The sequence below is a fragment of the Mus musculus genome, chromosome 8 (assembly GCF_000001635.26).
Source record: "Mus musculus strain C57BL/6J chromosome 8, GRCm38.p6 C57BL/6J".
Taxonomy (NCBI): domain Eukaryota; kingdom Metazoa; phylum Chordata; class Mammalia; order Rodentia; family Muridae; genus Mus; species Mus musculus.
Window position 1 is genome coordinate 83,246,045 of NC_000074.6, and position 13,436 is coordinate 83,259,480.

The following is a 13,436-nucleotide window of genomic DNA, read 5'->3' on the forward strand; positions in this document are numbered from 1 at the left end:
AGGCATGCTATGGCTGTACGTTGTGATGTGGTCAGTATACCAGAGGCCACACCCCTGAAGAAAGATGACTCTTCTCGCTCCAGCTGCTGTCTATTGTCAGTGGGGGCTTGGTGAGCTTCTGTCAAGTCCAGAAGACCCCTTTTGACAGCAGTGCTCCTTAACCATAACAGCCTGTCTCTCCTTGTTCTGTGTTGTTCCCTGAGCCTTGGGAGTTGACACCTTGGTTTGGGGTTCGGATGCTCCCCCTTAGAGCTCAGCACTCCACACCCACTTATTCTCTGTAGTTTTCTAATTGCGGTTTTGATTCATTTTCTCAGTCATTTATTGGCTGCTTGCGTAGTTTTCCTGTGGAAATATCTACTGAGGTCCTTTGCCCATTTTTAATTAGCTAATGTTTCAATTATAATATTCAATATTTAGTTGTAAGGATTTTTAAATCGGTTTTGGATACAAAACACTTAGGAGAGTTTTCAGACTATTCCATTCTGCTGTCTGTGTTCTCGCTGTCTAAATGCTGACCTTTGAAGCACAGTTTTTAACATTCTGGAGGATGCTTTCTTTTGTCATTGTACCTTTAAGTCATGAACGCTTAGACGAGGGGTTCTCAACCTGTGGGCCGTGACCTCTTTTGAGGGGTGAACAACCCTTCCACGTGGATCACCCACAAACCATCAGAAAACACGGATACTTATGTTATGATTCATAACAGTAGCAAACTTACGGTTATGAAGTAGCAGTGAAATAATTTTATGGTTGAGGGGTCACCACTACGTGAGGAGCTGTATTAAAGGGTCACAGCATTAGGAGGGTTGAGAACCACTGGCTTTGACCTGTGCTTGCAACTGGGGCTTGAGATTATGTCTCACTGATCCGTTCGTTATGAGTTAATTTTCTGCGTGGTAGAAGGAATGGCGTAACCCCACTCCTTTCCATATGAATGAAGTGTTGTCCTGGTGTGTCTGTTGAACGGGCTCAGCTCCTCTGCATTGAGTTGTCATCTTCTCTGCATTTTCAAAGCTGGCAAGATGATTATAAATATGGGAATTTATGTCTGGATTTCAGATTTTTTTTTAAAAGATTTATTTATTTATTATATGTAAGTACACTGTAGCTGTCTTCAGACACTCCAGAAGAGGGCGTCAGATCTTGTTACAGATGGTTGTGAGCCACCATGTGGTTGCTGGGCTTTGAACTTCAGACCTTCAGAAGAGCAGTCGGGTGCTCTTACCCACTGAGCCATCTCACCAGCCCCTCAGATTTTAATACAATGGCTTATATATCTGTCTGTGAGTATCACACAGCCAAAATTACTGTAACTTTGTCATAAGATGTAAGACAAAGAAATGTGGGCCCTCCAATTCTTTCCTTTCAAGATTGGTTGGGCCATTTGGAGTCACTTACAAAGAATTTAGTATCAGCTAATCAGCAAAGGGCTCCTGTGGTTTTGATATTATGTTAAATCCGTAGGTGAGTTTGGGAGTTTTTCTCTCTTAGCAGAGTTGTCTTCTAATCTGTGGATAGAGGATAAATTTATTTAGATTTGGATCTTTGTTCATTTCTCTGAGCTACGTTTGTAGCCTGCAATGTGTTAGGCCTGGTTTAAGTTATTTCCTTACACTCCTAAGTATTTTAATTTTAGAACCTATTATAAATGGGATTATTTCCTTTCATCTGGCAGTTGCTCATTGTTAGCATATATGCGTAAGTATTTTAATTTTAGATCCTATTATAAATGGGATTATTTCCTTTCATCTGGCAGTTGCTCGTTGTTAGCATATATGCGTGGAACTTAGTTTTGTATATTTATCCTGTATTTTGTGTCTTTAATGGATTCATTTTTCTACTTTAGTTTTTATTTACATTTGTCTAGTGTTTACTAATGAGGGGGGGGGGACTGTCTCATGGACTTGTTACCCCGTGATAGGCCTCTTTTTGAATAATGTCTGTTTCTTTGCCTACTTTTAATTGGACTTTTTCTGATTTGTTATTATTTTGTGCTCTTTTCCTGCTGTTTTATATGACTTTTTTGTGATCGTCAAGTCCTCTGTAGCAGTATGGAGCTTCCTGACTCAGTCGCCAGGAACTGAATTCCTATCCTCTACAAGAGCAGCAAGTGATCTTTACTGCTGAGCTGTCTTGCCAGCCCCTATTTTTTTTATTCTTTTATTTATTATTAGTATGTGTATATGGTGTGTGTGTGTGCCACAGGGCACGTGTGCCAGTCAGAAAACAATACATTTAATGTTGATTCTCTTCACTCTGAGTTCCAGGGATCAAACTCAGGGCCTCAGATTTGCAGGGCAAGCGCTTTTCAGAGATACCTAAATCCCTTTTACAGTTGTGTATTTTGGATAAGCACTCTTTATCGGATGCATGGTTTATTTGTATTTTTTCCATCCTGTCAGCTTCCTCTTGTTGCTTGAGTCAAGCTTTGAACTTACATGATCTTACCTGTTTCTATGTTTACTGCCTGTGCCCTGTGGATGTGGCTGGTATCACATGCAAAGACTAATTGCTCTGTAAGAAATGTCCTCCCTGTTCTCCTCTGGTCCTTTTGGACTTTATGGCTTATGCTCTAACCCTTGACACATGTTGTTGACTCGGGGTGTCTGTCAGGTGAGGGTTCGGTTTCATCCTTCTGACTGTGAATATTCACCTCTCCCAGTGGCAATGTAAAGTCATACTGAGATTGGGTCTTAGGCATTGACACAGATGGGTGTTTCTGTCTTTGAGAACCTTAACATAAAGATCTCAAGTCAGTAACTGTTGGCTATAACTGAACCTATTCTTCAACCCCATCTCTGCAACCCAAGGGGCTCTCCCATCAGAGGTAGAGACTCAGCTCTACCGTGAGGACCCTTGCCACCGCTACCTGCAGCTTTAGCAAGCCCTCAGCTCTCCTGTCACTATCATGCCACTATTGTAGAAGAGCTTTAAGAAACAGGCTAAAAGTTATTTTGAGAGGCAATCCTATTCTCAAGTGAGACTTTAACAGACCCTCTCATAAAATAAAAGCCAAGAGAGCAACCAAGACTGAGAATTCAGCCTGGCTCACTCTGTCTAGTGTTTCTCTTATGTCCCTGAGCAGCCCTCAGTGCTGTCTCTGTGAGCTTGGAACACTTTCTCGGACCTTTAGCTCATGCTGGGAGGTGGCGTGGCCAGGTCGCTGAGGGACCGAGAGAGGGAAGGTCACAGGTAAATTACCAGTCTGGGTGTCAATGAAAACACCCTATAAAGGTGATCTTTTTTTCAGTTTCCTTTGCTTGGTGGAAAAGCAGAATTTCAGCCAATCATTGCTGTCTATAGCTGGATCAGCAGGATTTTAGCTTTCTTGATGTCCTATCTGTTGTGTCCCAGGGGCCATCAATGAAAAGGCCACACACCCCGGGTACTACGAGGGCCTCGTGGAGAAGTCGATGGGAAAGTACAATCTGGCCACCGAGGAGATTGAGAGAGACTTACACCGCTCCCTTCCAGAACACCCAGCTTTCCAGAACGAAATGGGCATCGCGGCTCTGAGGAGAGTCTTAACGGCTTATGCTTTTCGCAATCCCAACATAGGATACTGCCAGGTAACTGCCGCAAGTTGTGTTTGGGGAGGGCTCCAAGTATCCTCCAATCTCAACCCAACCTGCAGTCTCAGTTCTTATAGTCCTGTAAGAGGAGAATTCAGACGAGATTCAGCATCAGACCAGCCAGCCGGGAGTTTAGTTAGAACAAGCAAGGAAGCCCAGCCAAGCAGCGATGGGCCCAAGCCCTGCAGGCAGCAGGTTTGTAACTCTCTTCTCCCAGTTTTCCCCTCTGTCATGCCTCTCTCCATGTGATCATTTACAGGGAAGGGGCTGCTTTTCTCAAAATACTGTTTTACACAGATTTTAGCCTGTTGTAAGTAGACATGTAAGAAGCCAGAGTATCCCCAAAGTTGAAAAGTTTTTACTTGGGGAAATGTCAGCAGGACTCTACGCCTCTTCTCCTAGAGGAGTCTGACCTGGCTAGGCTGTACCACCATTGACCTTGACATCGGTTTGGGGGACTCAGAGCTGACCCACCCACTGTCCATCACATTCAGTTTTTGGGACCTAGCTGGTCAGTCCTCTGCAGATCTAACCTCCTTCCTAACACTTTCTTTTGTTTTGTTTGCCAGCAGATAACAGACAGGGAGGCACTCTGGCTAATGGGGGTCACTGCAGCAGGGTGACTTAACCTCGGCACCATCAGCATTGTGGGTTCGAGTGATATAGGAAAAACTCAGTGACAAGAATGATGTTATCAAGGTTTTGGGAATGGATTTGCTCAGGAGCCATTAAATCATACCAAGTAGAGTTTTGCTGAGGGGACTCTCTCCCCCAGGTACCCCAAAGATAGGTAGTGTGCTAACCAGACCTGTTAGAGATAAGCAGTATATGAGGTGGGATGTAAGTGTTTGTTCACCATTGGGCAGCAGCAGTCAGGCCCATCCCCAGAGAACATGCCTCTAACAGGCAGCTCAAGGGGGCAGCACAAGGTCTCGACCAATGCTAAGTCCTCAACTGCTGTAAAGCCCCCACGTTCTCTTCTGGAGAAAAGCCAGATGGGGGATGACCCCAGGTGAGGACTATTTAAATAATGGCGTACCTGTCGGTGCTAAGTCTCCATCTGGCCAGTGGCCAGACTTGCAAGCCTCCTGTTTAAATTGTTCAAAGTGTGACTGGAGCTGGGACCTGAGGGAGATTTAAGGATGACATTGTGTATGAAATGCACAACCCTGAGGTCTATGAGGTGTATAGAAGTTAGGAAAATCTCTTGTTGGAAGCCAAATCCATTTTGGGAGTTAGCTCCAGTCAGCCATGCACAGGCTTACAAACTGCTCTTCCTCCACATCTGAGTCCACGGAGCCCACTGGGAGAACGCATTGTTTCTATAGGAAGAGAACTCTATGTCCCAGGTGCTATGGTCAGCATCTCTGTCATCTCTCCACCAGGTAATAGCTGAAACCGCCACTCTGAGGATTAAAGTTGCCTCCAGATGTTGCAACGTCTTCAGAGAAGCGCCCTCTCTTTAACTCCTGCCCTAAGAAGGGAGCCAAAGGCCACAGAGGCTTTCTGTGCCAGTCTCTGTTTAACTAAGTGGCTAGGGAAGGTCTTTTGCTTAGCACCCCACTGACCTGCCTTCTATCCTGTGGGCGGAGTCCCCAGCTTCTGTTGGGATTGCCTGTCTGCTTCTTCTCAAACATGTCCTGTCACTGAACACACAGCTTTCCCATGCTAGGGTTATGCTTTAACACGTGTTAAAGTCAATACTTAACGCAGACTAACAGAAAAACGACTGCCCACATAAAATTAAAATAGTGTCGTATACTAGTACCTTGAACATAAGTCACACACACACACACACACACACACACCCCAGTTTCCCCTACCACATTATTTTCGGTTTTGGTTTTCTCGTTGGGAGCAGCCGTCAGGCTGGAGTGCCTGCCCTCCCAGCTTCCCTTGCTCCCTCCTCTCACCCAGGACCCAGGACAAAGTAGAACCGTGGAGCCCTGTCTTCTTGCCTGATGGCCCAAGAGCTGACCTTTATCGAGGCCGTGGACTAGAACTGGCAGGCTAATTCTCATGTGGAATTTTAATAACTACTTGGAGTACCAAGGCTTTTAAGGAGGAACCTTCTCATCCAAGCACCTCTTAGGGGACGTACATTGCACAAGTCTGATGAATCGGTGCTAGTTTCTAGAAGATCAAAAGGGACTCACAAGCTGCTTGGCCTCTGACAGAGTAGAATTCATTTTTACCTTTTGATCTTCGTATTTTAATTAAGGGACAGTTAACGTTGAGCCGCTTAGTGGTTATGAGCTTTTTGATAATATCTTTTAATAAAATAAAGTTCCTTTAGAATTTAAATCACCTTTACTTATCTTGGGCATCTTTTCCTGGAACGCAGGCACAGAGCTCCAAGTCTGAAAGGGCTCCTTGTTCTCAGAGGGAGCCTGGAGCCCTGTGCTTGGCTATAGGAACTACTGATGAGAGCTTAAAGGGAAATATTTTCCTCCCCTGCGTTAAGGATTAAGAATACTGAAAGGATTTAGCAGGCTGAAAGCTTTGTCCAACAGGCTTGGGGCAGGGGCTCTGCAGTGAGGGCTTGCCTCTGCATGCTTGAGTCAGGTCAACTGTAGTGCCAGTGAAGACAGACAGACAGACAGACCCTTGGCAGTTGCTGAAGAGGATTTGTGGATTTTCCACTCTAAAGGGGAATAAGCAGACAGAACTCAGAAGAATATTCACCAAGCTTTTGTGGCCCGGAAGTTCAAAGCTTATTTATCTGGCTTTTCTTGGGAGTTTATTGGCACCTACAAGAATGGCCTTTTCTTTTTTCTTTTTTCTTTTTTTCTTTTTTGGTCAGTGTTGTGAGCAAACTATGTCAGAAAAATAGACAAACACATTTATATCTTTCCATAATGCCAGAATTTAGTGAATAACAATAAATTTATGAAGAGCCAGTGGTTCAGTGGCAGGAATTTGTCATATACTTCCACTTTCACGGCAGTCTGGCTCAGCTGAGTACAGGTTTCAAATTCTAACCTTGACTCCAACTACCACCTCTCATGTCAAACTTGATACTGTCTGTCTGTCTGTCTGTCTGTCTGTCTGGGATATAGAATGGCTAGATAGAGTTAAAGAGGCTGTGTCTCGGGCCCTGGCTGGCATAAATGTAGATAGATCCGTGCTGATAAGGGTCCTCAGCCGACTGCCAGGAGGAAGCTGCCGTGGTAGCCTCGGTGCTGAGGGTCCCAAGGGTTGCCAGAGCTATAAAGCTCAGTTCGTCTGCAGAGGCAAACTGGGAGGCCTGCAGGAGAGGAAGAGGCCCACAGATGGATGGATGAGGAGAGGCCCAGACATCTCAGCCCCTGGGACAACCCTGCGACAATCAGCCATTCTCTGCCTGTGGCTCCCGCATGCGCACACTAGATAGCACAAAACAAGTTAGTGGCAGTTCTTCCATTGCAGCCCTGGCTGCCCTTCTCTTTATGGGCTCTAGGTGAGGGGGTTAGACCCTTTCTTCAGTCTGGCAAGTCCACAGAGTTCTTGGCCTGAATACTCTGATAGAATTTTAATCCTTCCCCACTCCCCTACAATCTCAGTTCTGCCCAGTTTATTGATAAGGCACCTACTTTCAGGAATAGCTCATTTCTTGAGTCTGTGCTGTACGGGTGGTGCCAGACAGATGGTGGAGGCTGCTTTTCAAATGGCCTACCCTGAGATACCACTGGTTTCCCATAGTTTGGAGTAACATAGTGAGGGGCTCAGCCCCTGGACAGTGAACAAGATTGCCACTGTGTATGTTCGCTGTATTCAGACTGTGTTTGATGGCGTCCTCTCTCTCTCTCTCTCTCTCTCTCTCTCTCTCTCTCTCTCTCTCTCTCTCTCCTTCCCTCAGGCCATGAACATTGTCACTTCAGTGCTACTGCTGTATGCCAAAGAGGAGGAGGCCTTCTGGCTGCTTGTGGCCTTGTGTGAGCGCATGCTTCCCGACTACTACAACACCAGAGTTGTAGGTATGTGGGGCTGGGTTTAAACACCTTAGCCTGCCTCCATAGGAAAAAGATTGTAGCAGTGTATTAGTTCTCCTCCTCAGAGCTGCGACACGACGCCTGGCCAGAAATCAACTTAGGAGAGGAAGGGCTTGTTGTGGCTCAGAATTTGCCCACACAGGGCAAGTCACGGCATGGCGGTGGGAACCAAAAGCGACTGGTCGGTCACATTGGGTCCCAGTGTGCAGAGAAGGGACATTAGTGCTCAGTCTGCTCTCTCTTATTAATGTAGTCCAGGACCCCAGCCCTGGGGACAGCCCACATTTTGGGTGGCCCTTACCACTGTAGCTAGACTTCTCCAGTAACACCTTCCTGAGGATGCTCAAAGGTGTGTCTCCTGGGTGATTCTAAAGCCAGAAAAACTGACCATTGCATGTGTGGTATCAGTTTAAAATGTCAGCAAGTCAGTGGTGACTGTGTACAGCTAGAATCTCTTTGAATTAAAAAAAATATATATATATATATAAATTTAAAAATCAATCTATGTCTTGGGACCCCATAGCTACAGTGTTTATATAAATAAGGGCTTAGTAAGTGTTTTGGTCAGTTCTTATTGTGAATTTGTCATAGCCCAGGATCACCTGGGAAGAGATTCTCTGTGAGACGTTGACTAGACCCTCAGGTGAGCCTGTGGGAATGTCTGCAGAGGATTGTCTTGCCCACCGTAATTCATGTAAGAAAGCCCAGCCTGAGTAGGGGAGCAGCACCATTCCCTGTGTTGGGGCCCTGGGTTAACTATAGAGAAAGCTAACTGAGAACTAAGCATGAATGTGTTCATTTCCCTCTCTGCTCTTGCCTGTGGCTCACACAGGTTCATGTAGCCTTGGCTTCCCTGAAGTGATGGACTGTACCCTGGAGCTATGTGCTCAATTAAACCCTTTCTCTCTTAAGTCACTTTTGGTCAAGGTATTTTTGCCATGAGCACAGAGACGAAAGCAGAACATGGTCCATCCATTTGCTGAGGTTCTCCAGTAAGATGCAGGGCTAACTGGTCATTTTTATGTCGTCCGTTCAGGTGCCCTGGTGGACCAGGGAGTCTTCGAGGAGCTGGCTCGAGACTATGTCCCGCAGCTGTACGACTGCATGCAGGACCTGGGGGTGATCTCTACCATCTCCCTGTCGTGGTTCCTCACACTCTTCCTCAGTGTGATGCCATTTGAGAGTGCAGTGGTGGTTGTGGACTGTTTCTTCTATGAAGGAATCAAAGTGATATTTCAGCTGGCTCTCGCTGTACTGGATGCCAACGTGGATAAACTCTTGAACTGCAAGGACGATGGAGAGGCCATGACTGTTTTGGGAAGGTACCGTGCTATAGCTGGCTCTGGGGCCACCTCATGAGTTTGACTCCATTGAGCAAAAGGCTTATTGGTCTCTGTGGCCAAGGACATGTTTTCACATGCTTTTTCCTTTTGAATGTGTATTTATTATCTGGATGTTTATGGTATTATATATGTTCTGTTATATATATATACTATATATTATATACATTGTATATACCTTCATATATGTGCATATAGATGCATGTGTGCACATGTGCTGAAGGCATTGAATATCTTCGTCCATCACTCTTCACACATTCTTTTGAGGCAGGGTCTCCCGCTGAACCTGGGACTCATGTTTCCTTGGCTAGGTTGAAAGCCAGTGAACCCCTGAGATCCTCCAGTCTTGTATCTTTGCCTCCCTTGGAGCTGGAGTTACAGTGTCCTGGTGTGTTATGTGAGTGCTGGGATTCAAACTCTGCTCCGCAGGATTATACAGCAAGTGCCCTTAAGCCTTTAACCACTGCCCCAGCTCAATATCCTTTTCTTTAAAAATGAAGGGGGTTTCTGTTCTTAAGAAAAATCTTAGTGAGACCTGGTGTTGCACACTGTAATCTGAGCTGCTCAAAAGGCTGAGGCAGGAGAATTATATATTCAAAGCCAGCCTGGCCAATTTAATGTGGACCAATCCCAAAATAAAAAGTAAAAAGGGGGCTGAGGCTGCAGAGTTGCTCAGTACGCACAACGACCCAGGTTCAGTCACAACGACCCAGGTTCGGTCCCCAGTGCTTCAAGGAGAGATAAACAAACAAGCAAAAGAAACAAGAAGCTCTTAGATTTTTGTTTCAATGTGCTCAGTTTGAGATCTACACCCGAGGCCTTCTAGTTCGTTCCTAGTGACAGCTGGTTTGTATCTCGTCTAAGGTACCTAGACAGTGTGACCAACAAAGACAGCACCCTGCCTCCCATCCCCCATCTCCACTCCCTGCTCAGTGACGACGTGGGGCCCTACCCTGCCGTGGACATCTTCAGACTCATAGGGACGTCTTACGAGGTAGGTTTTGCTTCCCAGCCATGTGGTAAAGGTGCCCCAGCGTCCCCACCCAGCTCGGGTGGGCTTCTGCTGTGGTCATAGAATACAAGAATCCAGCTGCTTCATAAAGATTAAGGCTGGATTTCTCATAATCCTAGAACAGTGGTTCTCAGCCTTCCTAATGCTGCCACCATTTAAAACAGTTGTGGTGACCCCTCAACCACAAAATTTTCATTGCTACTTCATAACTGCAATTTTGCTATGTTATGAATTGTAACATAAATATTTGACGTTTGAGCCCTGTGAAAGGGTCATTCGACCCCTACAAAGGTCATGACCCACAGGTTGGAACCCTAAGGCTGGCCAGGACCTTTACAGATGAGAGCCCCAGCTTTCTCATCAGAAAGATGCATAGCATCTTGTCCACAGGAGGCAGTCCTTCTAAGACCTGTAGATAAGGCCTTTCCCATCAACCCTGCAACACCTGGGCATTCAGTTTCAACAGGAGTTTGGAGACGGACAGAAATCCTGTCCCCTCTTTACATTGGTTGTCTGAGGCAGGTGACTACCTGAAGATAAAAGCTTTGGTCTCAGAGAAGGCTGCTGAGTGTATATTGGGATTTCTCATGAGCCTTAACTTGTGTTGTAAATGGTGTAACAAGCTCTGGCCTTCTGACACCTGATCTAGAAGCGTGTCAGATTCAGCACTTGGTGAACAGAGGCGCAGTCCCAGGAAATCGTCACAAATAATTCATTGCCTGTTCTTACACTAAGCAATGAGAACACCTGGAGTAGACAGTTGCGGATATAACAATTATTTATTTATTTTTAATTTATTTTTCGTTTTACTGAGAAAAAGTCTTGTTTTATATCTTGGCCTGTCCTTGAAGTGTTCCAGTTTTCCCACTATAGATCACTGCGCAGTTCATAGCCAATTAAAAATCTTTACTCCAGCCATCAGGAACCACACCCAGGTATTCAGGGAGCCAGATGTGACCCCAAGTGTCCAGAACGTTGGGATTTTAAAGGCAAAAACCACATCCTGATTTTTGGCAGTTTCAGCAGAAGCAGCTAAGATAAGCAGCTAGCTGCAGGGGGGTCTGTACAAAACAGGCTAAGACAAGCTAGAAAAGTTACCTGGGGCATCTTGATCTTAGGATCTTGAATAGAGCTGGGTAATTTTCCACGGGATTCTCCATCAAGGGGTCATAGCTCTGGTCAAGCCTACAGTGGCCTTAGCAAGAATTCAAAATGGAGGAGCTTTTGCGCTGCCTTTCCTTGTACGGAAGTGAAGTCAATCCTATATGTCAGCCTCTTGAGGCCTTAGAAGTCCTGTGCTGCTACATTTGTCCCCCCTCATGGCTACTGTGGGGTTGGGGGTGTCTTTCGAGTACATGTGTGTTTGTGTATGTGGGAACTGTAGAGCAATCTCATGTCCTTCCTCAGGAGCCAGCTGCCTTTGTTTTTGAGACAGGCTCTCCCCCTGACCTGGAACTTGCTCAGTAGCTAGATTGGCTGGGCGGAGCCCAAAGCCTGTCATCAGAAACACCTACAATATTAGTAAAAGGGCACGGGTGGATGTGCCTGAGGGCATTCCAGAGACAGGTGGCCCATGAGGGCTTGGGGCTAATGAATGGATGGTTTTACAGTGTGATGGAGTGACTGGGGGTGGTAGGGGGTAAGAGGCAGAGCCTCATAGGAGGAAATAGATCAGTGGGGCATCTCCCAGGGAGCTCTGTCCCTGCCCTCAATTTCCACCCTTTCCTGTCCTCTGATCACCATGATGTGAGCTGCCATATTCCACTGTGTCCTTACCCCATAACGCATCCTCTGAAACCATAGGCCAAAATTAACCACTCCTCCCGTAAGCCTTCTCTGATGGGTGTCATCGTGGTCACAGGCGTGGACAAAGGCCATCCATACACATGCAGACCACTAGGGCGGAGTAGCCCACAGTCATAGGGTTCCTGCATGGCTGCCCCACCTGGATGAAGGAAGATGCTTTCTAGTCCTGATACTCTCAAATCAGCCCAAACTGCTGCTGCATTCCAGACTAGGAGTCAGGAGCTCCTGGGGCAGAAGGACCCTAAGACAACTCTAAGGGCCCCTTAGAGCTGGCAGTTTGTTGGGTCCTGAGGTTCAGTACCTGTTTACTCTATGGCCTCTTATTTCCTAAACTTTGGGTCTTAAACAATACATTAGAAAGCACAAATGTTGTGCCTTCTGTACAATGGCTTTTTTCATCAATTGTTCCCTGCCTTTTGTGAGACAGGTTCTTCTTTACTAAACACAGAGCCGCACAATTTGGCTGCCATTCCAGAAAGCCCCATAAATCCCAGTCTCCCATCTTCCCAGTAATGGTATTATTGGTTTTTGGGTGGCAGGGATTTGGTATGGCTTCTGGGGATTAGAACTCGGGTCCCCAACCCTGACTGGCAAGCCCTTTGCTGGTGGTCACTGTAGAGCAGTCTCTCCCTGAGCTGCTGTTCAGATCAGAAGATGTCCCCACCCTGGGAACTTTTCTCTCCTAACTGACTTAACTGACTTAGCTAGAAGGAAACGATAACTTGGCAGACTTAGTGGGAGTGAATCTTCTCGTCATTAGGGAGTGGCAATTCCTACCAACTCCTGAATTGGGCTGTTTAGGAGAAATAAATATTAAGATTTGGTTTCTTGTCTGAGTTAGGAAGACATCAGGCAGTGCTAGGTGTTAGAGTTTGGAGAGATAGCCAGCTCACACAATGCCCGTGTGGATAAAGGAGCATGGAGATCGGCAAGTGTTCCTCCCTACCTCCTCCTCTCTGAGCCTTAGAGCTCCCCATGCCCGTAAGTGATTAACCACAAGCCTCAGATCCAAGCTTTCTTCTTGAGGGGCTTTCACTCGAAGAAGACACGTGTGACTTTGAAATTTAGTTCTGTCACTGGGTATAGGACAATCTCTACATTATTGATTTACAGTCCCTAAATGGCTTTCTCATCACTGTCACAGAGTCGTTCGTCCTGTACCGCAGGTGTTTCCACCAGTCTGTGCATGTGACCCTGCGTGCTTGAGCACATTTTTTTCAGAAACACCAAAATTCCTCCTTTCTAGAAATTTGGAACTATCCGGGCCGATTTGATTGAGCAGATGCGATTCAAGCAGAGGCTGAAAGTGATCCAGACCCTGGAGGACACCACCAAACGCAATGTGGTAAGCCCCGTGAAGGGCAGCGGGGAGGGATGGGCGGTGGGACGGGGGCGGGGCAGGGGCGGGGAATACCTCACTTTGCCCCTCCCAGCTCACCCTCCTGCTGCCGCCCCCCCCACCCCCCCAACCCCCGCTCCAGCTTGGCAGAATTTGAGAAAGAACCTAGAGGCTTTCTTGGTGTGCCATGTTTTGAGTCTGCGCGCTCCCTTACAGGTACGGACCATTGTGACGGAGACGTCCTTCACCATCGATGAGCTGGAAGAACTGTACGCTCTTTTCAAGGTGAGTTTCAAAGTAAATTCAGAGGGATGAAAAGAACTTAATATGATGAAAAGAAGCCGTAATCGCTCAGTGAGTCCTTGATCTTTCTGTTCGGTGATTTGGGGCTTC

The 13,436-nt window shown here is 46.4% G+C and overlaps 1 protein-coding gene across 3 annotated transcripts in view; it reads left to right on the forward strand.

Moving 5' to 3' along the window:
- Tbc1d9 (TBC1 domain family, member 9) overlaps positions 1–13,436 on the forward strand; it is a 107,589-nt gene that overhangs the window by 80,693 nt on the left and 13,460 nt on the right. For all 3 annotated transcript variants that reach the window (NM_001111304.1, NM_027758.4, XM_030243771.1), the window contains 6 exons: positions 3,358–3,572; positions 7,414–7,531; positions 8,583–8,868; positions 9,751–9,880; positions 12,951–13,049; positions 13,260–13,328. In NM_001111304.1, the coding sequence (NP_001104774.1) occupies positions 3,358–3,572; positions 7,414–7,531; positions 8,583–8,868; positions 9,751–9,880; positions 12,951–13,049; positions 13,260–13,328 (917 nt within the window). The remainder of the gene's footprint in view (positions 1–3,357; positions 3,573–7,413; positions 7,532–8,582; positions 8,869–9,750; positions 9,881–12,950; positions 13,050–13,259; positions 13,329–13,436) is intronic.